The 27,173-nt window shown below is 40.1% G+C and overlaps 1 protein-coding gene across 14 annotated transcripts in view; it reads left to right on the top strand.

Moving 5' to 3' along the window:
* Positions 1-27,173, top strand: part of caska (calcium/calmodulin-dependent serine protein kinase a) — a 164,783-nt gene that overhangs the window by 63,813 nt on the left and 73,797 nt on the right. For all 14 annotated transcript variants that reach the window (XM_051403220.1, XM_051403217.1, XM_051403223.1 and 11 more), the window contains exons 2-5: positions 1,308-1,420; positions 11,714-11,819; positions 15,315-15,392; positions 15,922-15,994. In XM_051403220.1, coding sequence (XP_051259180.1) covers positions 1,308-1,420; positions 11,714-11,819; positions 15,315-15,392; positions 15,922-15,994 — 370 coding nt within the window. The remainder of the gene's footprint in view (positions 1-1,307; positions 1,421-11,713; positions 11,820-15,314; positions 15,393-15,921; positions 15,995-27,173) is intronic.

The raw sequence follows: 27,173 nt of genomic DNA, 5'->3' as shown, positions 1-27,173 counted from the left end.
TAGTTGTTATTTTTAACCCTAACCCACCACCAAAAAAAGAAAAAAAAAAATTAAAAAAAAATAAAAAAAAAAAAACCAAAAAAAAAAAAAAATAAAAACCTCACCTTATTAAAAAAAAAAAAAAAAAAAAAAAAAAATTAAAAAAAAAAAAAAAAAAAAATAAAAAAAATATAAAAAAAAAATAAAATAATTTAAAAAAAAAAAAAAAAAAATTTTATTAAAATTAAAAAAAAAAAAAAAAAAAATTATTTTTTTATTAAAAAAAAAATAATATAAATTTTTCCCAAAAAACAAAAAACAAAACCTGGAACTGTAAAGGTTAATTATTAATTAATAAAAAAATTGTTTTGCTCCAGAAAGAAAGAAATAGGGTCCCTTTTGGGGGAAAAAAAAAAAAAACCCCCAAAGGGGGGGAAAAAAAGAATAAAAATTAGGGGGGTTTTTTTTTTTTTTTTTTATGGAAAAAAAAAAAAAAAAAAAAAAAAATTTTGTCCAGGTGATTGAAACACACCGGATTCATTTTGTTTTCTTTTTTCTTTTTTTGCAATCCTCTGGACTATAGAATCTAACGATTGTGCAAAATGATTGCAATTGGCTCAGATAATTGTGATCAGGCCCATTCTTCAGTCCCCCTCAGCTCTATTGAGCCTTTTATCATCTTTCAGCTCACTGTTTTGGTTTATGGCCCACAGCTTTACTGTTTTGGCTTACTCTCACCATTCTCATCAGTGTCGTTTATAGCCTCAGCACTCTTTTAAATAAAGCTCTGACTATCTGACTGGATGTTTTCTGTCCAGCACCAAACAGCAGGCAGACAAAGTTGGAAACCAGTTGGTGAACATAAATGTGTTGTGGGATGGGTCGATATATGATATTATCGCGATAAAAACACACATAATTATATTGTGGTGAATTTATATTATCGGGATAATCGTCAATATCTTCACATGATTAGCTTGAAAAAGCTGTCCTAACATACAGTCCTATATTGATTTCTTCATTTATTTTTGAACTGTCACAATTGCGTCTTTCCAAAATCCCAACCCTGTCAGTCCTGTCTGTGATTTGTTTCTTAACAAAACATGAGGTAAAGTAATGTTTACAAAGATGTTTTGGATGATTATCGCAAATATATCTTGAATCGTGATTATTTTGGCCAGTATAATCGTCACATGACATTTTCATATCATCCCATGCCTGGAGTTGTGTTACAGCTTGATTGTTATTTCGGGTTTAACATACTGGTTGGTAAGATACAAATACAACAACTGCATATTAAATGTTTTTCTTTTTCCTGTGTTGTTCAGGGGTCCCTTCAGCGTGGTGAGAAGATGCATCAACAGAGAGACGGGGCAGCAGTTTGCTGTCAAAATCGTAGATGTGGCCCAGTTCACCTCCAGTCCTGGACTCAGCACAGAGGGTAGATATCACACTCTCTCTGTTATGTCTCTGTGTCTCTTACTCACTCTGCTGTTTCTAGTTGCCCATGAATATCATTGGTTATTATTGAAGATAACTGCTTTTATCTCTCCCACTCTGTTACATAGTAAACGTTAATGCAGTGAAGAGGTCCACTGAACACACTTGCTCTTTTCCACACAGACCTACTTCTCATTCTCTCAGCTCCTCACTACCACACTTGGGAGTTTCCCAGTTCAATCATAGTCTTCTGCTGTTGTCTTTGGGCTGTTCCATTGAAGCAGTTAATTATTAAACCATGGCTAGGGCACCTTGAGAGTAATTATTCAGGGAAGAAGTACACTATCCCTCCACTGTTTCTACTTTTTAGAAAATTTAAAATTTTAAAGCTACAGTAGGTAACTTTTATAAAAATAACTCTTTGTCATATTTGCTTACATTTCCACTATATCCTGAGAGTAGTACATGAGACGGATAATCTATGAAAAAATCAGGTTCCTCTAGCTCCTCCTAGTGCTCCTAATGGCATTTGTAAGAATCCAGTGGGCCTCAACCAAAAGAACCAATCAGAGCTGAGATTGATAGAAAGACGCTTTGGGTTGGAGGCTTGAAGATAGTTGATTGTTGAGTCTCATTCCCAGGGTCCCAAAGCACCTGTATTTGACACCCTGGAATGAGACTCAACCATCAACTACATTTGCTCTGATTGGTTTTCAGATTATCTGTCTCATGTACTACTGTCAAGATATAGGGAACGTTTGAACAAATATGACAAAACAAATATCTGTATAAAAATGACCTACTGCAGCTTTAGGACTTTTATTATTAAAGTAATTTAAGAGACAAACTAAATACATGTACAATTGGTAAAAAAACAAAAACAAGCACTACTAATTTACTCAATCTGATATTTTTGTGTCGTTTAATTACACAGCCATTGGTATGTCACTAATCCAGAGAAAGGCTGCTGAATATTGTCTAGACAAATCAGTCAAAGGTCTTATCAGAGATCTCCCACTGGCTGAAGGAGCAGTGGAGGGGGAGTGGAGAGATTGAATGAAAGATACTTGAATGGTGGGGTGAGGGGTGGTAAAACAGAAACTATTAGATTAATTGAGAGGAGAGATTTAGAGCAATGCAGGACTTTGTTCAGAGAAAGTAGCCAGTCTGCTGCAAGACAGGTCCATACACAGAGCAGGTATTTTTAGAAAGTAAAGAATATACCTACAGGACATGTGCAACAATAGAAAAGAAAGAGTCCAGGTTTCATACTGCAGGCAGAGGTGTTTTATTCATTAGACAGATCAGATTACAAACATTTAATCTGACTGCGCCACATGGTTTGTTGCACAGAACCATCTGGGAAATTGTCATTGTAAACAGTTTGGAAAAGGGCAGGTATCTGATCAATGATTTTTATAGCGTGGTCCAACTCTTATTGAAGAAGAAAAGCCTGTCACGCACACGCTGTCACACACATCTAGTGTTAAACCATGCTCGTGGGCGCCCGGTTAGCTCAGTCGGTGGAGCTGGCGACCCATGTCCAGAGTTGCTGCAGCGGCCCAGGGTTCGAATTCGACCTGCGGCCCTTTGTTGCGTGTCATCCCTTCTCTCTGCCCACCTTTCCTGTCTATCTTCGGCTGTCACTATCCAGTAACGGCAAAAAAAGGCAAAAAAATTACTTTCAAAAATAAATAAATAAATAAAAAAACACGCTCGTAGCTAATGCTGTAGCTGCCAGTAGTTCCTCATGTGGTTGAAGAAAAAGTCATAGCTTGGAGCCTGGCGAGATGTCCAGCACAGTAGTGTAATGCTTTAATTTCCCCCAGCCGCTTGTTTTATGCTAAGCTAGGCTAACTCACGATTCTTGCATCCAGCTCTGTATCAGTTCATATGAGACTCGTTTTTTTATTTTTTCAGCAAATAAACATATTTTCCAAAATGTTGAGCGACTTCTTTAAGTGTCCTCTGTACATGGTAATACTGTGCACTAGGGATGGTAACATTGACGATTTGGCTTCCCGGCATAAATGTTGAAGATTCGATTGCCTCAATTAAAAAAGTGTGCATCGGATAAAATTTGGAAAGAACTCGCAATGCATCTTTGCATCAGTAAAAACTGATTTATATTATATTAGTAAAGGCCCAATGCCTTTTATTATTTAGAAACTGTTTCTCAAGCTGCTTAAAAAAGAAGCAACAAAGTAAAATCAAACTATCAGTACCATATTGAATTGCATAGCATCATATTCTTTTGTTTCGCACCGTATCGTGTTGAATCACACTGCAGCGCGTTAGGGGTGAATCGTATTGTATCGCACTGGTCGTTGCTTCATATGTATCTTTTAATGTATCTGATTGTTGGTAATGCTTTGTTCTCAGTGATTATATATCTTTATCTCAAAGTGACTGGCATCCACAGGCAAAGGCTTTATTATTGTATCTACTTATTCTTGATCTAATTTTCAATATGGGGGGGGGACCTTATATGGTGTGCTGTGTCACCATGCAGACATGCTGCTCTGAGTTGAAGATAATTAATGTTTCTAAGAGGAGCTTTACCTGCCACATTACACAGCAGCCTCCTGTACCTCCTCTAATTCTCTCTCGTAGATGGAGAGGACATAATCTAGCATGACAGGCGTGACCGGGCTTCTCCTCAGTTTACTTAAGCCTATACAAAGCAGACATCAGCCCCCCAACAGAACACCACACGCACAGTCCTCACACTGTAAATACCTGACTCCAGTGTGGCTTTATCTGCTGTTGTGACAGATCCTGATCGATGCCGAAGTGCACATTTTACATTGAATGTGTATAAGAAGAAAAGAGAAAGACGATGAGAAAGTGAGGAGATTGTAAGAGAGCAGTGTGGATTGTTTTAGTGACCCTCTGGCTTCCTAGAGAGACTCAAGTCTCTTTCACACATGCACTGCAAGTCTGAACTCACCTAGACATTACTTGGAGGAGCTGTATGTGAGAAATGTAATCAATTACACCCGACATTAAACAGATAGAATTTTGCCAGATCCTTAGTCCATATTCTGTGTGAGTTCCTGTGTAGAGCAGGTCATTGTGTGGAGAGCTCCCAGCGAGCAGGTGGGCGTGTTGGTGATGGTGTGCAGCTGTGTCATCTTTGATGTAAAAACATCTCAGAGTCAGACAGTAAAAGTGTGCATATTGCTCATAGTTCAGTTCAGGGTTCCCATATGTACTGGAAAACCTGGAAATTTAGAGACTAGTTTTCCAGTTAAGGAAACACCTGGATATTGCTTAAAATGAACAGACTGCTGGTAGACTGTTGGTAGAATAAACTGTGTGACCCTTCAAAACGGGTTTACCAGATGCAGGGATCTTTTCAGCATTGAGTACATTTTTTCCATACAGTTAAATCTCCATCCATACAGCCTATTAATGATCAAGTTTCTTTTTGCTGTGAAAAACACAGTTATGTTAATTGTACGTACAATGAACACTGGGGTTTTTGTAAAATAAAATAAATTCTTCTAAATTCTTGATTTGAACTGCCACCCCTCGCCTAAACCAAGAGGAGAATTTCTAACATTTGGGAATCAGTCTGACACAGACGATCTCCTGCTGTGTGCTACATGTGTAAAAGCACTGCCCACTCCATCAAATACACTGCGTTTGACTCCAAACTGTATGCTAGTCTTCTGCTAGCTGTTGCTGCCGCAGTGGGCCAATCACATGTTGCTAGGGCTGCAGCTATTGATTAATTGTGTAATCAAGTATTCTATCTATTATTCCATCAATTAATTGAGTAAACAGATAAGAAATACTTTTTTATAATACAATATCACAAAAGATAATATTAAGGTACTCAATTGCATGGATATTTTCTTACACTTCTAGTGGCTTGGCTCCTTTTCTACAGTACTCAGACGCTTCGAGAGTGAGAGAAAGGGACGAATCTTGATTAAATGTTTTCTCTTTAGAAACTGTATTTTGTGGTCCCCTAAAAAGAAGTGATGAAAAGCTGGCTCAACAGATGACAGCAAACTCCTAAATGAAAGTTTTTCATTGTGGCTTGTCTAACTGGTACCATTTCTCTTCATTGCCAGCATTTATGTTCACGTGTACAGTTGTTTGTGTGTGTGCACACATGCTACATGGTCAGCACACTCCCCAGTCATTTATATTCAATCACAGTGCGTTCACTCAGGAATCCATCACACCACACACCCCTCCAGACACCACCCTGCTGTTCTCATTGTTAATTTGTTTTTATTTTCCCTCGTTCTCGTTGCCTGTAGAAAGCAGAGCGGTTTCACTTGAGCAGGCAGCTGTAACGCGCACGCAGACACCCTGCACAGAGCTCAGACCAGGGGAAGTGGGTCAAATGGTGCGTGTCTTGGCAATGGATTGGCCAGCAGGGTCCTGTTACAAAGACGCACACACACACACACACACACACACACACACACACACACACACACACACACACACACACCAGCTTGCTTCTCTTCAGCCTGTTCGGAGGTCTGTTTGACGAATAGGTCAGCCCTCTGAGGGGATGAGAGAGAAAAGCTAGCCAGACAATGAGCCAAATTCATCATGTGCCATCGCCTACTCGCCTCGTCCATTCTCCCACCTCCCTGATTCCTTCACCCTTTCCCTTTCTTCTCTGTATTTATCTGTCTTTCTATCCCTCTGCTATTCATTTCTCCTTTCTCCCCCGTGTATTGGTTGTATCTTCTCACCTTTCTTTCCTGTCTTCCTCCAGAGTCATAAAAGCTACAGCACTGTTTGCTGTTTCTATTGTGACATCCTGTCCTAACTGTCTGTAAAACCACTGTCAGGTCTCACACATACAGTAGCACACGCACACATATACGCACGCACACACACATATACACACACACACACACACACACACACACACCACACACACACACACACACACACACACACACACACACACACACACACACCCCTAGAGCTCTGTGTGGTGCAGCTGTGGTAGCGAGGCCTCCTTCCACTGCAAGGTTTGATTCCCAGCAGGAAGAACAGGGATAACTGCAGAGATCCAATGTGAGCATCACATCCCCCCTCTCTATCTCTACATCTCCCTCTATTTTCATCCCTCTCTCACAATTTGTTTTCCCTTTCAGTGTTATCTTTCTCACTGATTTCTCTCCTAGTTTTCCCCTTATGCTCCTGTTGCGCTGCATGAAGGTACTCACAGCTGTGGAGAGTACTGCCTGTAAAGCACAGTGGAATAAATAAACTGAGATACACTTCCCGCTGTGTGCTGGAATCTGCCGTCACCATGGATACTGATAGTCCTTGCTTGCCCAGCTGTTGATTTACTGTATATTGTTGTTGCCATAAACATAACCCCAAAACAGTGAGCATATGATCCAAAATAATCTGTGCACTCTTTTTTTTTTTTGGAAATTTATGATTGCATAGACATGTATGACAGTGGCTACAGCTCATGTCAGTTTGGTAACAAAATTCGTTTTTTTTTTCCTGTTATTCATTCAGATATTTCCACACTGACCCCTCTAGTTATATACAGTGTTGCACAGCCCATTCTGCAGTCTTATCTGTCTCTTCCTCCTCTACCTTTCTCTGTTGTTTGTTTAGTCATTAATTTTCTGTTGCTTACACTTTGGGATCAACACACACACACACACACACACACACACACACACTCACTTAAAAGCAATGAAAGTGGCTTCCCCGCAGCAGTTTCTCTAAGCTCAGGAAAACTGGTGTTGTGATTCTCTTCTCATTTGATGAAGGATCTCTGGTAATCTCTAGCAGCAGTCATGGTGACGGACGTAAGTAGCAGGCTCACCAGATGACATTAAATGTTGCAGGCTGTAATGCCCTTAAGGTAGCCACTTATCCGGCTTTAGCAGCATTAGCATCAAGTTGGAGCTAGCCCGCGCCTTGTGCTTGTCCTCTGAGGATTAGCTTAATGTTAGCGCAGAGGTTCGCAGCAGCACAAGTGGCTCACGCCTTAAACTCAGCTTAATTAAATGTCACTGCATACATAGGAGAACAATACAGTAACTTTTCATAATAGTTCACTTGATTGTGTGTGTGTGTGTGTGTGTGTGTGTGTGTGTGTGTGTGTGTGTGTGTGTGTGTGTGTGTGTGTGTGTGTGTGTGTGTGTGTGTGTGTGTGTGTGTGTGTGTGTGTGTGTTAAATAAGGATTGCTTGCTACCCCATTTATTACTGCTATTGCAGAAGCATCTACTCAGTCCCATCTCTTTCCCATTTAGTGTTCCTGTCCATAAATCACCTCCAGCACCAGCAGCCGGGGGAATACCTCATTGGGAATGTGGAATATTTAGCTTCCATACAGAGTCTATTGAGCATGTGTGTTTTGGCAGAGCCGGGCTATTTCAGTAGTAGAGACGGATAAGTTAATGGAGTTAAGTGTGCTTGGTGATGCATTTTCTGCAAATGAGATTGAGGTTGTGCTCAAGCACAAAAGGTTATGTATATGATGTATATTTCTCTGGCCGAATCAAACTTCAAGATCTCAGAACAACAGCTGGTGGAAGGAAGAGTGAGGACCTGCTAGGGAAAATCTGAATGAATGGATCAAAGGATTGAGAGATTGAATAAGAGGACAGCAGCGAGATATATGGGATGTGCTATGTTCAGATGTTCATTCTGGAGCCAAATCCCTGTTGTTTATCAAATCTATTCTTTAAGATTGACTGTCTGGACTCTTATTTGCATGTAAAACTTGTCAGATTTGTGTTCAGGCAACATGAAGTGTTCTCCATCTGTTGCTGTGTTGATGAGGTAGGCATATTAAGTAGTGGTGCCTTTTTAGATTGCGCAATATCAATGTAATTTTCTGAAGGTATCCACAGGTATTAAAAAGCATTTAATTTACTCAAGCATGTCTTAAAGGTCCTGTGTAACATTGAGGACGATCTATTGGCAGAATATAATATTCATAGGTATGTAAGAATTATTGTGCAGTAACCCAGAATGGACAAACACTGGCTCTACATACGGCCTTTTGCATTTCTCTTGACTTTCACAGCCACCATAGTTTCTTTTTTGTGCTTGGTTGAGTCAATCTCACAGCTAGGTGCCACTAAATCCTACACACTGCTGCTTTAGAACCCCCAATTTAAAAGGATTTTGTCTGAAGGAATCCCCTCTGAATATTGTTTCTATTCTATAGATATATATAAAAAATATATATATATATATATATATATATATATATATATATATATTATAGGTTTGAAGATTATAAAGTCTTCATAGTCAATCAATGATCAAACTGGGATCACTATACATTACAATCAACACTGTTGCTTCTCTTGTTGTTCCAACTAGTGCTGGGGGATTTGACCAAATATCACAATATTTTTTAGGATTCTGGCGGTTTCATGATTTATTTATTTACATAGTTTGCATGACCGGGCCTTTTATATAGGTTTATAGTGGCTTATTCTAGTGTCAGGAGTACATAGAATATAAAAATACTGAAAGCTTCTTTTGTATAGGGTTTTCTTCGCCCCACAAAATTATACAATATATGAAGGAATCAGAACGTAAACAATATTTATTGTGCAAACTGCAACGTAAAAGATTTAACATTTTCAAAACCAAATGTTTTAAAATAGTACAAACACTATAAACTGACTTAAATATGTAAGGATTTCTCAAAGGTTCTGTTGCACAAGAAACAAATGAGTTACAGCTGCTGTTTTAGCTATGCGCTGGTATGGCGGTCAATGGAAAATTCATATCATATGGGAAATTAAAACTGGACCCCTGTTCGTCCCCAAACCCCAGTTTGAAAACCACTGCTATGTGGTTTGAAAACTGTCTTTAAAAGTCTTAAATAAACTCTATGAACCCTGCAGAAACACATCCAACTACAGTGTCGCGTTACAAGTGACGTAGACTGGGACACATTTCCAGAGAAATGCCATGAGCATCCCTGTAATTGTGATACATTTGCAAAAATGGTTTCCATTAATTCAATTGGCTGTTAAGAATAAATACAGTCATCTTCTAGAGAGAGAGGGAGACTTGGATTTAAACTGTGAGAAGTGTGAGAAATAGCTGGTGGTCCTCAGTGGTGGAAATGGTGATGATGAAGGAAAAGAATGAATGTGAAAAGGAAGACTAGAATGGTTGAAGAAAAAATGTGTATGTGATGCAGTTTGTACTGTCACAGTTTCCCTGCAGTGCCGCACTTTGTTGGAACTTCCCAATATCCACTATGTTGGTAAATGTTTGATATAAAGGCTGTGTAATCCACTGGCATGCTGCAGTTTAGTAAATGCACCACATCCTCGAGTGCAAACGAACCCACCTACCTTTTACATGACAGAACCATTTTCAATTTGCATCAGAGAGACAGTGACAGAGTATTGATTTGTCCAAGAGGTTTTTTTCTTGCCCCTCTGCACATCAATCATGTCAGCACTCTGTTCCATCCAATGATTTCCTCTGTTCTTATCCTTTAAAGGCTAAATTAAATGTACAGTTCCCTTGTATTATGTGCACTTTCTATGGTGCTGTGTGTGTTCTCCTGGTGTTTTTTGGTCTGTTTGTCATCTCTCCCTAGCGATTTTAAACAGTTATTTTCAGCTCCAGTAACCCCCTCCATTAACCCTCTTCTTCTTTAGGAACCAATTAAAGTGCTAGATGCTTATAGCTGGGATCTAGTATAATGGAATGGATGCAAACAAACATCACTTGAACCAAAGGAGAGCAGAGACTTGTTGTCAATGTGCGTATCAGACAGTCATACAGATGAGTCAGGAGAGAGATCTTTATGCCTCGCTATGCATTTTCCATTTACTGTAGGCTAAGTAAATAAGAGCTAAGCTACAGAACGCCAAGGGAGGCAGGATGGTCTGAAATGTCGAGGTGTGGGGCTGGGACAGCTTCAGGGTTCAACTAACTGAGATTAGTGTGTAAAAAACATGGGAGTGGGTTAAGTGTTGTTGTTTTTTTCAACATGTAGCACATTGTCTGTGATGTCAGAGAGAACATCTGCAAAATACAGAAGGTGCTTGCCAGTTTTAAGACATTATGGGGAGGGGAAGGGCTAAGGGTATTAAAATACTAATAATTAGCTGTGTTCTTGTTGGTACAGCTGCCTTAATAGCTGCTTTTGTTGGACAATATATTATCCCAGAAATAATTTCAATAAACAATATTATTGTCTTTTTAAGACATAATTAATTAATTTTATGCGACTGATATTATAATAAACCTAATGCTGTGCTCTTTCAATGAGTGTTGCTGTGCCATCAGTGTGTAAATATGTATGAATGTTTCTGTTTGTGATGGCCATCACTGAATGAATGTGTGGGAATGGGTGAAGGTGGCATGTTGTGTAAAGCTTTTTGAGTGGTCAGAAGACTAGAAAGGCGCTACACAAGTACAGTCCATTGACCACTGGAGTTGGAATGTGTTGCACTTGGCAAATAAACAAGAGCTGCAGGTTTGGAGATGCTCTGATCCAGTCATCTAGCCATCACAATGTGGCCCTTGTCAAAGCTTTCAGTGTCGTTCTTTGCTCTTCTTTCAATTAAGAAATACTCTCCAGTTCTGATGGAACTGATGCCAGGCTAACCTCTTTAGCAGCTCACTTCTCACACACATTTAGTATTAAACCACGCCTGTGGCTGCCAGTTGTTCCTCATAGGACACTGATTGGTCCGAACCACTGTGGTGTTGTAGCTTGAAGCCTGGCAACCTTGTCAGCATCCACACAATAAATAACAGTGTCACGCATGTGATTGAGTTATTAACATAAAACAAATGCTTGAGTATTGTTAAACCACGGGTGGTGCTTAAAATGTAAAACAAATAAATCATAACACAATGCTTTCCCCCATGTAATAGTACATCAACTGCTTCCTTTGGCTGCTGAAAAGCTGATTTTTGTCACAGATTATCTGTCTCATGTTCTACTGTCAGGATATAGTGAAAGTTTCAGTGAATATATTTATATTTTTATAAAAGTTACCTACTGCAGCTTTAACAGTGCCAGTATTGATATCTGTGATTCTAGTCCTCTTATAGCATGGTATCGGTTCTGAAGCAAATGTTGTGGTTATTGCCCTCCTTTACAGCACATGACAACAGTAGGGAACAGTGACAAGGACCACAGTGCATTCAGAGAAAAATTAGAGAAGATGTGTGTAAAAAAACATTTGATGCACATCATTCATCATCTTTCACAGTTTCAGTGATCCACTCTGTCCTCAGCTGTAGAATACATTTTGAATTGTATGCCTGTCTTGCTGTCATATATGCTCTTGCTTTCAGATCTGAAGAGGGAGGCCAGCATCTGCCACATGCTGAAGCACCCCCACATTGTGGAGCTGCTGGAGACGTACAGCTCAGATGGGATGCTCTACATGGTGTTCGAGTTGTAAGTCTCCTCCCAGTGAGGATTCCACTAAACATACAAGTTACATCAGAAACACACACAAGGGTGAAAGTTAGAAATTGTACCTGGAGGAGATGTGTCACAGTGGGAGTGTGAAGACGAGGTGGCACTGGGAAATAAGGACGTAGAGCAGGGTGATAGTAAGGAAGGATGGCAGTGTTAGGAGGGCGGTTGCAGCAATAGCAGGACAGAGAGAAAGCCTGCGGTGGTTTTATATAATCAGCACTGATATGAGAAAGCTTGTTAGCTGAGGGTGGGGGTGGGGTAAGAGAAAAGGAAGGGTGAGTGCTGGACTATATATATATATATATATATATATATATATATATATATATATATATAAAGGAGAGAGATGAGATTAAGATTTCACACTTGCTGCTACCTCCAGCTTTTTCGCAAAGCCGCGCCTTCCCCGAGCTCCTCCCCGCCTGCTCCGTATCTTCATCTTTCCTCCTCTTCCAGAACTAATTCCTTTATCATTTAATTCCGTTATCGCTGAACAGGCAAGCGCTCGGCTTTTCATGCGTAGTTCTATCACACAGCTTGGCGCAGGGGAAAAAACTTTCAAGGAAATGCAAGTGAGCTCCATTTTTAAATTTTCACAGGCTTCTGTTTTGCGCACAAATGGGAGTACAGGTAGATTTAAGATGTTCTTCGAGCGGTGCAGAGCAGATAACTGAGTAAACATGGTAGATAAACGTGGACAGCTTAATGTGTCTCCCTCCTGGCTAGTCAAGCAGGTTCAGATGTGAGCTTCGTGAGGTGATAGGAGCAGAGAAAATACGGACGTCCTGCAGTCAAGTCCTACATTACAGCCCTGTTTAATTGGTGCAGAGGCTTAGTGACAATAAAGAGTATGTTTCAGTAATTGGGGGAAGAATAAGAGCAGAGCAATTATGAGAGTCGGCTGTGGCTAAATGAATGGGTCATAATTAAGTGCATGTGTATCTGAGGATTGGATTCAGTCCACCATGTGTGTGTGACAGTAAACAACCAGCTATATAGGATGGAGGCAGTGTGCAAGAGGCCCTAATGGCCGTGCTTTGAAAGTAGGTCCCCAGCAGCTTATTGATTGCGAGGTGCAACACTTTTCTGTGCTGTCAGCTCTGGTTAGAAGCTGGTTTCAACTGGGCTGAGAAGCTGTCATTGTTAGAGCCTTATCTTTATTGTAAATTACTCAGGAGGGATTTTATAAATGCAGAAGCATTAAACATCACCATTCCAGCAACAGCTTCTCCTCCTGAAGACTCAGTTAATACTGTGCAGCTGCAGCACTGTGTACAGATATTCTCAATCTCTGAAACACTTCCTTCTGTGTTTGGCTAAAGTTTTAAAACATTGACACATACATTAATAATACGTTTATTAAAGAATATAGCCTCAGGCGTTCCAGGGTTCAAGCCAACACAGACCATTAGAAATTTCAAAATAGTGGGGTGCATGGTAGCTTACCTGGTACAGCACGTTCCCCCATGTAGGCCTTACCGCAGCAGCCCAGGTTCAATTCCAACCTTTTTTTGCTGCATGTCATCCCCTCTCTCTCCTCCTTTTCCTGTCTATCTTCACCTGTCCTATCAAAATAAAGGCATTAAAAGCCTCAAAAATGTCTTATAATATCTCATAATAGAAATTTCAAAATAATTTTGCAAACATAGTTTAACATTTTGTTTTTCCAATCATTTTGTAACAATTTCCCCTGGTGGTAGAATGGTTGAATGAAACTTAAAGGGATTTTTTCAGATACCTTGTAAGGTTTGTGATGATCAACAGGTCTGTTAATGTGCTCAGCCACACCCCCTTTGAACTTTACTGGTCAATATCTTGGTCAGCTTTCAGTGCTGAACCTACGGTTAAGGAGGAGACCATGGTGGTCAATGGTCAATCAGACTTAAAATTTAAATTTTGGGCCTTAATTACACCATCTGGCTATTTGTGGTCATATTCCTTGGGAAGGACATGCCCATTATTTCCAGTGATTGGGCCAGGTTTCATGTTTGTATCTCACTCTAGCTCACAGCAATTTCAGCTTTTGTAGCACACAAATAATAATGATAATGATAATACTGATGATGATAATAGAAAGACACAAAAACAATAGGGTTTCCCCTTCAGGGCTTGAACCCTTAATTAGCTGATTTGATTGGGTAATGTAACATTGTGATCCATTAAGCCTATACTGTCTACCACTCAGTTAAGTCTGTTATGCTAAAAAAATCCAGTAGCTGTCACTGTCTCTTTCAGTGGTAGGCCCTTTTCAGTTTACCAGTTAGCATCAAAAAAGTCCCTCCAGACATAAGCACTCTGTTTAGTGAAATTTTCAAAATCATATTTGGGCGACTTAATTAAAGGTTAAGAGGTCTTACTAAGCAGAATTATATAACTTGATAGAACAAAAAAGTCTAATAGGGGCATTTTCTAAAAACAGGCTCTACAAAATGGGTTGTTAGTTATTAAATGGTAAAATAGCAATTAAAATTGACTATTTGCCACAAAAATCATTTGTTGTTGTTAATACGATAAATTAATGTTATTCCATTGGGGCTTGGCAAGTTAGTGCGTTATTATCGCGTCAACGCATTAATTAATTAACGCCGGCAATTATTTTTATCTCGCATTAACGCAGTTTTTTTTTTTACTATTATTATTATTTGGAAAGTCTGTTGCTCACTGGCTCTGAATACAGATCCAGACAAACCATGGGTCACAGTAGGGGAGTGGAGGGAGGCTTCGGCAGACTACGTTGGATGCAGTGGTAGAAGTATAGATAAACAAAAGCAAGACAAGCTAACAAATGCCACAGCGAAGTGGATAGCTTCAAACTGCAGACAGATTAGTATTGTGGAAGACAGGTATAATATATTATATTATAATATAATAGCTTCAAACTGCAGACAGATTAGTATTGTGGAAGATAGAATCGCAACGAATGACGGTACGTATGAGCCTCCCTCAAGACGCACCATCACAAAAGGAATGCACGAGTTGTATGAAAAGTATGTTGTTCTCACTGGAGACTACTGGACATCGCTGGGTAACCATAGTTACCTCGGAGTTACAGTGCATTATATTGATGGACAGTGGGACCTGCATTCACATGCTCTGTAATGAAAACAGAAGACACACAAAAACAACAAATTCACTTAACATGCTTAAGTTGTCTTTAACCCTCAATCCCCGACCCAGTGGAGGCTTCGACTGGAGTTATGTCAGCATCACCAGCTTCAAGTCAACCTTACAGAGATGAGACATGATTACAGCCTCTCCTCCCCTGGCCCGTATCTCCCATCATACCTTCACAGCCAATCACAGAGAAGCACAGTGTTGAGGTTTTAATAAGTGTGACCTTTTATACCCAGATTCCTGCCCTGACCTTTATGCCAAACTGATCCTCTTTTTCTCTCTCTCTCTCTCTCTCTCTCTCTCTCTCTCTCTCTCTCTCTCTCTCTCTCCCCCTCCTTCAATCTCTGTCCTTATTAGTATGGATGGGGCAGACCTCTGTTTTGAGATTGTGAAGAGGGCAGATGCTGGCTTTGTCTACAGCGAAGCAGTGGCCAGGTGAGCTTTAATGCATTTTTCCTTAAAGGGGCAGTTCAACCAATAGGTTTCCTCTTGCCTGTAATGTTATTTATACTTCACAACAGTTTTGGTGTGAGCTGAGTTTCATAGAGATGTCTGCCTTCTCTTCAGTATAATGGAACCAGATGGCACTCGGCTTGTGGTGCTCAAAGTGCCCCAAAAACATTTGAAAAACTCAACAGCAATGTCTTTTTTAGCTGAGGAAGATGTCAGCAATGTTTACAGCCTGCATGAATAGCTCACAACAAGATCTGTGGATTATCTTAAGTAACAGGGTCATGATTTCTGGAAAGAGTTTTTCAAATGTAACTTTTTGGCACTATGAACGTCAACCAAAACAGTCTAGATGGAGAAATGGCACTACAGGTAAGAGGGAAAATGTGTGTTTTCATTTTGGTGTCAACTGTTCCTTTAAGACACACTGTGCTAATATTCTGCAACCATTACTTACATGTAAAGAAACCCTTCATGGTGTTATAACAATAACTGTACACTGTCTTTTCCTTAGCCACTACATGAGGCAGATCCTCGAGGCGCTACGCTATTGCCATGACAACAATGTCATCCACCGAGATGTCAAGGTATTTCTGACTCACAGTTCATTTCTTTGCAGTACTGCAACTGTACTTAGCTGAAGCTGCAAAGGGATTGTGCATGCAAGGAGTTGTATAGTATGTAGTTGCAGTGAACTGCAGACACATACATGTAGACCTGCTGATGTCCACCATCTACAGGAAACAAACTTAATAGCTGCTGAGAATGGGTCCTATTACCACATACTGTATACACTCAGTTACCAGTATATTAGGTATATAAGTTAAGTTAAACAACAGACACCACAAACTACACCCTCCAACATGATGTTAAAGTTGAATGTACACCTCTCTAAAACTCTCTTTAAATGATAGTGAATTGAAAAAAAAGACTGTTGCCTCAATCTGATAACAGCCACTGTTACTGTGGACTCCATTGTCTGATGGTCAAATATAGCAAAAAACTTGGGTGTTATATCTTTATTAGACCAATACTATCTACCAGAGGTTAGTGCAACATCATCTTCCATTTTTATTTTACTATTCAAATTATTATGTTGGACTAATCGATGGTAGAATCTTAAAAGTTAACATGTCGTATTGTTAATGTACTTAGGACTTCCTGGAAAACAGTTCTGACACCAATTTAAAGCACGAAAAGAAAACAGCAGCTGTAAACATAAAAGGAAAAAGGCTCTTCGTCTGCTGTGATACAAATGTGAAAACTGCAGCATCTTTTACTTTCTTTGCTCGTAGGTCATTGTGTCTACATCTGCAGGTCTAAACTGCTGCTGCTGCTTTCCTTTCCTGTAGGTGGTGCCTGTTAGCATGTGTAGTAATGGTCTGACAGTAGCACTGCTCGATTATGGAAAAAATCATAAACACGATTATTTGGGTCAAAATTTAAATCACGATTATTCAAAAGATTATTTTTTTAAACTTCAGCAACATGCTGCATTTATTGGACATTTGTCAAAAACACTTTGCAAGGCAGTCCTCAGTTACACTTTCCTTTCCCCATAAACATTTGTAAGTCTCCGCGTTACCTGTTCAAACGAAAACAACGTGACAGGAGAAGACTGCAACTAGCACCAGCGCAAGTATAAATAGTTACGGCGCTCCCGTGACAGGTCGGGAACGGCAGGTATACCGAGCGTATAATGTGCAGTGCATGCTGTGAGGGAGGGAAACACGCATGCACGAAATACGCAGACTGTGGCTGTGTCCCAATTCAGGGGCTCAGCTTTTTTCTATACAACGTTGCACAACAGAAAATGAAAAAAAAATCGTTACCCTCCGATTTTATTAGTTTTAAGATCGTTTGGCCCCAAAATCATGATCAAATTTCGATTAATTGAGCAGCCTTATCTGACAGCGAGTTTAGCATCTTAAAATGTCCCTGCCAGAATATCTTCATCAGGTTCATTTCAGCTTGCTGCCTTCTTCCGCTTGACTTTTTTATTTTATTTTGTGGTAGTCTGTCAGCTTTCGACATGGGCTGTTTCAATGTCTGTTATTCTTCGGTAACCCTGTTCTCTGCTGAAGAGCCAGAAACAATTCAGTTCCAGTAGTGTGTATGGTTGGTCACATTGACAGGGTTCTGGAAAACATGGAAATTTAGAGACTAGTTTTTCAGTCATGGAAACACCTGGACATTGATTGATTGATTGATTGATTGATTGATTGATTGATGACCATACAGTAAAAAAAAAGCAAAAGGGGTTAGCCACTTGCAGTGCTAGAGTGAGATTAGCGTAGCCTCCTTATGGGATCGGATCGAGTAAAGTTTACTCAGGATCATCCTATTATATCAAGGTGTTGATCAGTGACAAATTTGCCAAACTCACTGAATATTAAAAACTTTCATTCATACAATGTAAGACAACTAATGAGTCCGAGTGTTGTTAATGAAACCCTGGCTGCAGCCTGCTGTGTGGTAGACGGTGGAAGTGGACTGACAACTAGCTAACAGTTTGCACCGTGGGAAATCCACATGTCAAATATGAGACTCCCTCCTATTTCCACAGAATTATTATGCAATGCCTTTCCCTTGAATATCTCACCTTCACATTGGTAGATATGTGATCACACGTGTGCATCTGTGTGAAAAGGTTGTGTTAGCTGTGTGATTGCACATCAGTATCTGTGTCTGCTGCAGGCTGCAGGTAGCTATTGTGGCAGACCGTTTTAACCAACTCTGATAATGAGTAGAGCCAGCCTGATTTTGGGGGGGGGAATAAAAATAAGGCTTTGCATTCAAAGTGTCATCTCCCATCTCCTCCGTCACACTCTCCGCGTTCACAAACAAGCAGCACAAAAAACAATTCCCTCAGCAGCCTCCATGGTTTTGAGTTTAATGGTCTTTAGGTGATATTCACAGATCTCAACTGCAGTACTTCCTTTTGTATTTTATTGCCTTTTCTAAGAGACTCATAATGCATATTATATGGCCACAGTCAGCTACCAGCTTGTGGATCTCTCTCTTCACTCAGCATTGTGCTCAGGTATTAGTCATTGCAGCCTGTACAGCCCTATCTCTCTGTCTTCAGTCCACTGGCTCCCAGCAGAATCACTGGCTTAGGCCCATTGTCTCTGTGTGAGTGATAGCCAGTCTATGAGTTCAGAGGGGCATGAGGTGATACAGCTAGCTGTTTACAGGCTGTGTGTGTGTGTGTGTGTGTGTGTGTGTGTGTGTGTGTGTGTGTGTGTGTGTGTGTGTGTGTGTGTGTGTGTGTGTGTGTGTGTGTGTGTGTGTGTGTGTGTGTGTGTGTGTGTGTGTGTGTGTGTTTCTCAGTGCAACTCCTGGTTATTAGAGTGATACTGTGCTTTTTTTTAAAGCTATTTTCTCTGTTTCCACCACCTATTTGCCATAACTATGACTCCACATATAGTTCCTACATGGACTGACTTGCCCTTTTTCCTCCTTTCATGCCTCCACCCCGGCAATGGCCATTTCTGGAGCCATTATGTTTTCGGTTCCTCCAGGAACACCTTGAGGGAATTTTACAAATGTCCACTTGGACTCAAGAATGAAGATAGATTAGATTATGGTGGTCAAGGATAAAAGGTCACTGTCACCTCACAAAACGCATTATTGGCCATAAGCCAAGAATTGATACCAAAAGTCACCTTAACTGTGACATCATAATGTCTTGTAAACACCTTTTAAGCCATTATTCAACACCCTAACTAGGGGTGTAAGAAAATATTTAAAAATTCATATTGTGATATTTTATTTTGTGATATTGTATCGATTCTCAAAAACACTGTATTGATTTTTGTGTTTGAACCCCCAGCCACTAGATAGCAGTGTTGTAAACTGAGGGCTGTGAGGTTGGATAGGTGTTGCATATGGTGGTGTGCTCTTTGTAGTAATTTTCCTAAAATTTGATTTAAAAACAAAATCCCAATATATTGCCTTGCTTACAGTATCACAATATATTGAATATATTGATCTTGTATCATGATACGTATGGTACACCAGATTCTTGCCTATACACAGCCCTCAGCATAACTCAGGAACAGAAGGGAGGATTGTGACCATATTTCACAGTTGGTCAGAGACTGAATTGGTGACACTTTTGACTCACTGGTCACTGTGACCTCAAAATAGGTTTTTAGCCGCCATCTGAGCAGAAGAAGCTATACAAGTACAAGTCCATTTACCTTTCATCCAGTAAACTTTGCTGGCGATATGTGCTTGTAGAAAGCGTTTCAGCTAGACCTCCACTCACCTCTCTGCAAAAATAAGAGCATTTACTGGAAGTGAGAATGAAGTTACCATAAACCATGTTTCAGGTGCCATATATCTGCCTGAGTGTGCATCGGTCAAGCCACTGAGAAGTACTTTGATGGCTGGTTTCCTTTTGTGGTAAAAAAAAATACATATTCAAGTCAGTCAGTCAATTGGATACATTTATGAGGAGGTCATATGACCTGGAACCACCACTTCCACCATAGATATTGGATTAAATAGATGTTAACTAGTTTACACCTGGTTACTGCAGCTATACTAGCTTGATGAAGACTCATGCAACATATACAGTGATGCTGGTTATTGTTCATAACTCAGAGATATAATATGTATCATTTTCACATAAAACTGTCTATAAACTCTAGCTCTATGTTCTATATATCTAGTTGAGTTATGTACTTCCATTATCCCAAATGTTTCCAACAATGTTCAAACTCAGAGAAATCTGTCATTTTATTCAGGTAACGCTGCGTTTCACCGGTCGCCTATCGATGGCGTCATATCCCCTTTGTGCCTGCGTCAGCGTTGTGGTTGTCTGTCAGAAGCTGTCATACATTGACTGTTTATCCAGTCTGAAGCCACATTTTTACCATCCACTGTTTAGATCTTGGTGCTTTTTAACTCTAGATTTGAACGGGATGAAGAATTGTAGTCATTGGACGTCTGGATCTTAAGTTATCAGAGAAACAAGCTGAGCTAACGTTAGCAGCAGCTCGGCTTGCAGTTAATTAACATCCAGTCATGCTCTGTGGCAGGTGTAAAATGCTGAGCAGGCCCACTTGATTCCGATTTTGTAAGAGGAATATTTCAGTTGCAATGCATAAACCCCACATTACAAAGAGGAATGTACATTTGAGAGTTCACTGGTGCAGAAACCACTCTGGTCCACAGAGATGTGGAAACAGTAGTCAGATGAGTCATCCTTCACCATATTCTTCACAAGTGGGCAAACTGCCAATCAATACAAAGTTGTTCTGTGTGATCGCCTTTATCCTATGATGAAGCATTTCTTACTTTAAAATGTAATCCAATACCATTACTAATTACCTGTTAACAAATGTAGGCAGTAACCTAATCTAAGTATCACAATATTAAAGTAACATAATTGAGTTACTTTTTGTTACTTTTGGATGACCTCAATAAGATCAAAAATGAATAAGATGACTATTACATATTCTATAAGACAACAGAACAATGTAACCTTATAAAAGCATCAACAATCTCACAGGTTCTTGTCGATCCAGGTGGAGCCTCCTGCCATGGTCCTGCTAGATTGCCATTGCCAATACTGTTGTTGCTGTGCGTCTGTCTGTCTGTCTCTCTCTCTCTCTCTCTCTCTCTCTCTCACCCCAACTGGTCGAGGCAGACGTCCACCCACCTAGAGACGAAGGGTCTGTTCTAGGTTTCTGTCTTTTAACAGGCAGTTTTTCCTTGCCCTTGTCGCCAAGGTCTTGCTCATGGTGGTACTGTTGGGTCTCTGTAAATAATGTTATAAGGAGTTCGGTCTAGACCTGCTCTACTTGAAAAGTGTCCTGAGATAACTTTGAATGATTGACTTTTGAAAATTGAATTGAATTGAATTGAACAATCTGTCTACTACTGTGTCATTTTAAAGACAAATTACAGGGCATTGTCACAGCTGGAAGGCAGAACTTGCACTGTACTGTGATGTTGTTCCCTTTTCTGCTTTAAAGATAAAATAGTGGTGTAATTTCCACCCACTGACAGCATTCTGTAGAGGTCATGATAATGAATGGTTAACTGTAAGATTAGTTGTAGTTTGACTGAGACCATAGTGTTGTTGCGACACTCTTATCCTGTTTATAATCCCCATTTTTACTAAGTAAAGCCAATAGTCGTCGCACATTTATGATATTTATTTAATTAAAAGCAGGGTCCTTAATAGTCGCAGGTCTCATTTAAAAGCCTGGTGTGGCTACACGTTTTGATAAATAAACGCAGGTCTCCAATAGAGGCCTGGTCTGGATTTTATAGAAATTATTTCGATGTATAAAACCTCTTAAAATCCATTGGGTCGCCCGCTTGAGCGAGTTTTAAGTCGTGCTGCAGCAGCCATAGGTTCGAATCCAACTTGTGGCCCTTTGCTGTGTGTCATTTATTTAATGTCACAGTTATCTTGCTGGAATGACTTCACCTTACATTTAGTTAGGAAACACATATTTGTATTGAATAACAGAAAGGACACCTTAGATAGGCATCGTCATTCTCTAATTTTGAATCCATATTTCCACATATCTGATTTGACTTTTTTGTGGGGGATACAACGGGCAAGCCAAGCCTTCAACTGAGGTGACAGGCTTAGGATTTTGGCTGTCAATTGTGACAATTCAAAAATGTATCAGGAAATCAAGACTGAATGCTAGCAAGCTAGACAGCTTTTTCAGGTCACTCATACAAATTCACCACAATGTGGATGTGTTTTTAATTATGATCTGCAATAATATCATATATCGTCCTATCCCTGGTCATAGCAGAACTGAAATGGAATATGTAATCTCCACTAGGCAGAAACCCATAATAAAATACAAATACCAACATACACCCATGCCCTGGCAGTCACCATGACTTACAACAATAACATGACCAGCTGATCCCAGAGCTGAAGATTAATTAAGAAAATTAACCACCGCACACATGAGTGAACAAGGCGTTTCATGTCTAGCGTCTTCACGTTCGGTCACTGGGCAGAACGCCTTGTTCACTCCTAATAAATCACATTAAAGTCATTCCAGTACATGGTGGTTAATTTAGATTTTTGACTACGTGGCCCTGTGACCTACCAGCACCTGACTGTTGTTGGCTGTGCATCGGGAGTTTCATCTACAACAAAATAACCGGAGTCGGAGCACTTTCTGGTTGCGCATAAGATAAATACATATAATAAAACATGACATACAACACAGGAAGACACAGACGAGCCCTGAAAAATAAGTAGTACTATAATAATTAGTGCTACCATAATGGCAAACACTGAGAGCCAAAGTTATTATTTTTCTCCAAAAATAATTACATTTTTTGAGGCTGTGACAAAGATTCATGTGTCAAGTCATGGTGAAAAAGGCTCTGATTGGTTGTTTTCATCCAGGCCCAGTGGATTCTTGCAAGTACCATTAGGAGTACTTGGAGGAGCCAGAGGAACCTGATTATTTCACAGATTATCTGTCTTGTGTACTACTGTCAGGATATAGTGAAAGTTTAAACAAATATGAGAGAAAGTTATTTTTATAAAAGTTACTTTCTGCAACTGTAGGAATGTATATGTGATGAACAGGAATATTTGTGAAAATAAAAATGTGTGTTTGATCAGTGAAATACAAATGCAGCTTTGACATTGGCCCTGGGTGGCGTTCCCTTCCATTATCGCCATTTAACAGTGACTGTGTGAGCTTCTGTCTCCAGCTTATCAGATGTACTGGCCAAGATTTATGCCCTTTACAAGGGACACACAAGGGGACACACAGAACAGCGCAGACACACATACACATGCAGTGCATTAACAACAAAGCTGTCCTTGTTGAATATGGATCAGCTTGTGTGCCACATCTTTCCATGCATGAAAGTCACTGAATTCATTAAAATCCTGATGTTCATAAATCACCATGATTCTCAGTATTTATCTTCCTGCTCACCTCACTACAGACCTCCACTGCCGTGTTTGTTTGTGTTTGTGTGTTTATTTCTTGTGACCTGTGTGTTTGCCTTTGGCCCTCTCATTGCTACAGACACCATGCATGCAAATGCAAACTGAATGCACAAGTTTGAGCGCTGAAAGCCAGTGCACAGTGTGAAGGGGAACTTTTTTCTGTTCACACATCCAGTGTTTGCGCTGCGGCACAGTGTTTTGAAGTTGAAGGGTTGCTGAATGTTTGATCTAAAAAGCACAGATCCTGACGAGTTGAGCGATCCGAGGAATCCATAAACATGGCAAAACTTTTGATGTAAACATAAACGAATAGAGAGCCACACTGGTGCAGACATATACCTTACCTTAAAGCAATAGTATTTCTTTCTTCTCCAGGTATACTGAGGTGAAGAGATCTCCTGTCAGAGGCTCCGAACGGAAGCAGCAGCAGGCTTTACCTCAGTGAATTCTATAGTGTCTCTGCAGAAAGACGGAAACATTTGCACAAACATCAGCATTCATATCTTCTAATGGCGCTTCTGCTTGTCATATAAGAGGTGTCTCTTCACGCTAAAAAGTTGTGCTTGTGTGCCAGCCTGTTGCAGTATTACAATTTAAGAAATTTAATTCTGATAATTCAATTCAATTTTATTTGTATAGCGCCAATTCATAACAGAAGTTATCTCAGGACACTTTTCAAATAGAGTAGGTCTAGACCGAACTCTTTAAAACATTAATTACAGAGACCCAACAGTACCACCATGAGCAAGACCTTGGCGACAAGGGCAAGGAAAAACTGCCTGTTAAAAGGCAGAAACCTAGGACAGATCCTTCGGCTCTAGGTGGGTGGTAATAAGATAAGGGAACACCACTCATCTGGGAGACACCAATGGTTTCTGTGTTTCCAGCATGGACATGGAAAGTCTGACAGTAGCTGCTGGTTATCTCTGACTACCAGCCCACTGTTCATGCTACACTGCTGTGGTCAGTCTGTCAACCATAGATCTCAAGAACCAGAGCTTTTTGGTGGAAAAACACTATCTGGTTGGTGTTGAGGCCACGCCCCCAAAAGTCTTTTGCAGGTCTCTGATGCATTCTGCTGGGAGAGAGATAGCAGAATTAAGGGCTGTAGGTGGCTGTGGCTCAGGAGGTAGAGCGGATCGTCCACTAATCAGAAGGTTGGCGATATGAATGTTTATGAATGAGTTAGTTTCTGTTTGATGGCCTTTGCCATCACTGTATGAATGTGTGTGAAAGGGTGAATGTGTCATGTAGTGTAAAAGCGCTTTAAGTGGTCAGAAGACTAGAAAGGTGCTATACAAGTACAGGTCCATTTACTTAATACTTTAATTAAGTGGAGGTGCTATATTAATCTGATCTGTGTTTGACTCCGTTTTACCGAAAATGTCTTTAATAACTTATTCAGACTTTTTAACTACCATTTCCTTACTTACAGCCTCCCTCAAGTCTTGGATGTACTCTTAAAACTTCAAAAATGTCCAATCTTCAACCAATGTTCTAGGGTGAGTAGCAGAAAACATGCAGCATCTGATCTTATTTAGCTAATTTGGGACGAGCTAAATAAATTTCCCCTCTTTTGTAGTCACTGAAGCCTGACCATCACCTACAGGTGGCCAGTTTGAGTCAGACATGCAGATGGAATTTAATGAAATTTTCTGTGTGCTTACATGTTAGTCCCTCCTCTTAGCTTTATCCAGCCTGACTGCAGAGCAAATTCTGCATTCTACATATGAATAGCTACCAGGAAGATGGATGGAGAGAAGTCTAATTTCCCCACTGAATACCTGAATGTCAGCTGTTTTTACTAGGTAAAATGACTGCGGTCCACTCAGAGCTCTTTGTGATGTATGGTAAATGGACCTGTACTTGTATAGCGTCTTTCTAGTCTTCCGACCACTCAAAGAGATTTTACACTCCATGCCACATTCACCCATTCACACACATTCACTCAGTGATGGCAAAGGCCATCAAACAGAAACTAACGCATTCATACACATTCACACACCGATGCAAAGCATCGGGAGCAATTTGGGGTTCAGTATCTTGCTCAAGGATACTTCGACATGTGGCAGGATGAGCCGGGGATCAAACCAATACCTTTCCTATTAGGGGACGACCCGCTCTGCCTCTGCACCTCAGCTGCCCACATGAGGTAGTTGGCAGTAAAGATATGGTCATAAATAGTGTTTCATAAACTAGCATAAATAGCATAGACTTCTGCTGAAGTAAATGCCTTAACAGTGCCTTAACACGCTTCTGTTGGAGTCAACCAAGTGGTTTCAGTGATGATTCCCATCTCAGGAGAATACAGCATTAAATCACTCTCACGTATTATAATAATACCTATACAGTGTGCATGAGAGTGGCAGCATAAATGTAAAAGCACTGTAACAGACTACATGCTCTCAGTGTAAATATCAAAGAAGAAATTCCTCTAGTTCTTCTGTAATTAGAGAACCATTACAGGTTATATATTAATTATTAGTTTTATCTTCATTCTATACATTCACATTTTCCAGAGAAATATTCAGGGAGTCATGGATACTCTAAAGGTCCGGCGTGTAGGATTTAGTGGCATCCAGTGGTGTAGTTGCAGATCCCTCACTTTACCCTGCCCTTACAGGCATAAAGGACAAACTACGGAAAGCATACAAAACACAAAAGGCCTTGTCTCGAACCAGTGTTTTAGTTTTTCCATTCTGGGCTACTGTAGAAACATGGCAGTTCAACATGGTGGACTCCATAGACGGCGACGCGCAGAATCTGTAGATAAAAACAGCTCATTCTAGGGAAACACAAACACGACTACTCCTAAATTCAGGTGTATAAACACTAATGAAAACATACCTATGAATATTATATTCCATTTCTGCCAATAGATCCTCCTGAATGTTACACACTGCACCGTGGCAGAAATACATGCTGATTTAATCACAATCAATCACATATGTGAGTATTTACTTGGAGAAGCCCCCAAATAAAGATATTTGAACTCAGAAACATTATTGTGGCACATTAGTAAAGCATTGTATAGAAATGTCTAAAGGTGGCATTAGAAATCACAATTGACAAATCTTATGATTTTTCATTGAACTTTAGCCACTCAGTCTAACTTTAGGGCATAACAGATCATCACATTAAATTACATTTTTTAACATGTCACTTGACTTGAATAAAATTAATCTAAATAATATGTTAAATCTGCAAAATGTGAGAAACAAGAAGTGTAGCACTAAGTTCTTACTAAATTTGTACATTGCAGCCTTAGGTTTGTTGATTAGAGCTTGCTATCGCATTTTAGATCATACAGTATATTAGGGGTGTAACGATTCACCAAATCCACGGTTCGGTTCAGACCTCGATTTTTGAGCCACGGTTCGGTTCATACCGCGGTTTTCCCCGTTTCCCCATTTTGCAGAGGAACAGGGAGAGATGTTATCTGATAAAATCTTACATTACGGAGCGTCAGTGAACGCACCACTGCAGATGTCACTCACTAACATTAGTTTCGGTTTAGACCCACATGCGGCGCACTTGAAAACTGAATCACGGGTGAGTTTATGAAATGTACTGCAGATGGAGAAAGTCAGCAGAGACATACAGGGAGAGAGAGACAGAAAGAGGCAGAGCAAGCGGGAGTGTTTGCCGTGAGTGACCAGAGGTCCAAGCTAGGTGTGTGTGCTGTGTGTGAGTGTGGGGAGAAGAGAAAGGGAGCAGATTAAAGTAGTAAATAAACACTAAAATAAGGTGGGAAATGACCCAGAATAACCTGATGTCAATACAAATACGATTTAGGCGTACACCGCTAC

Source organism: Dicentrarchus labrax, unplaced genomic scaffold, assembly GCF_905237075.1.
Source record: "Dicentrarchus labrax unplaced genomic scaffold, dlabrax2021, whole genome shotgun sequence".
Classification (NCBI taxonomy): domain Eukaryota; kingdom Metazoa; phylum Chordata; class Actinopteri; family Moronidae; genus Dicentrarchus; species Dicentrarchus labrax.
The sequence above is the reverse complement of the archived record's forward strand: the minus strand, read 5'-3'. Positions and strand labels throughout refer to the sequence as shown.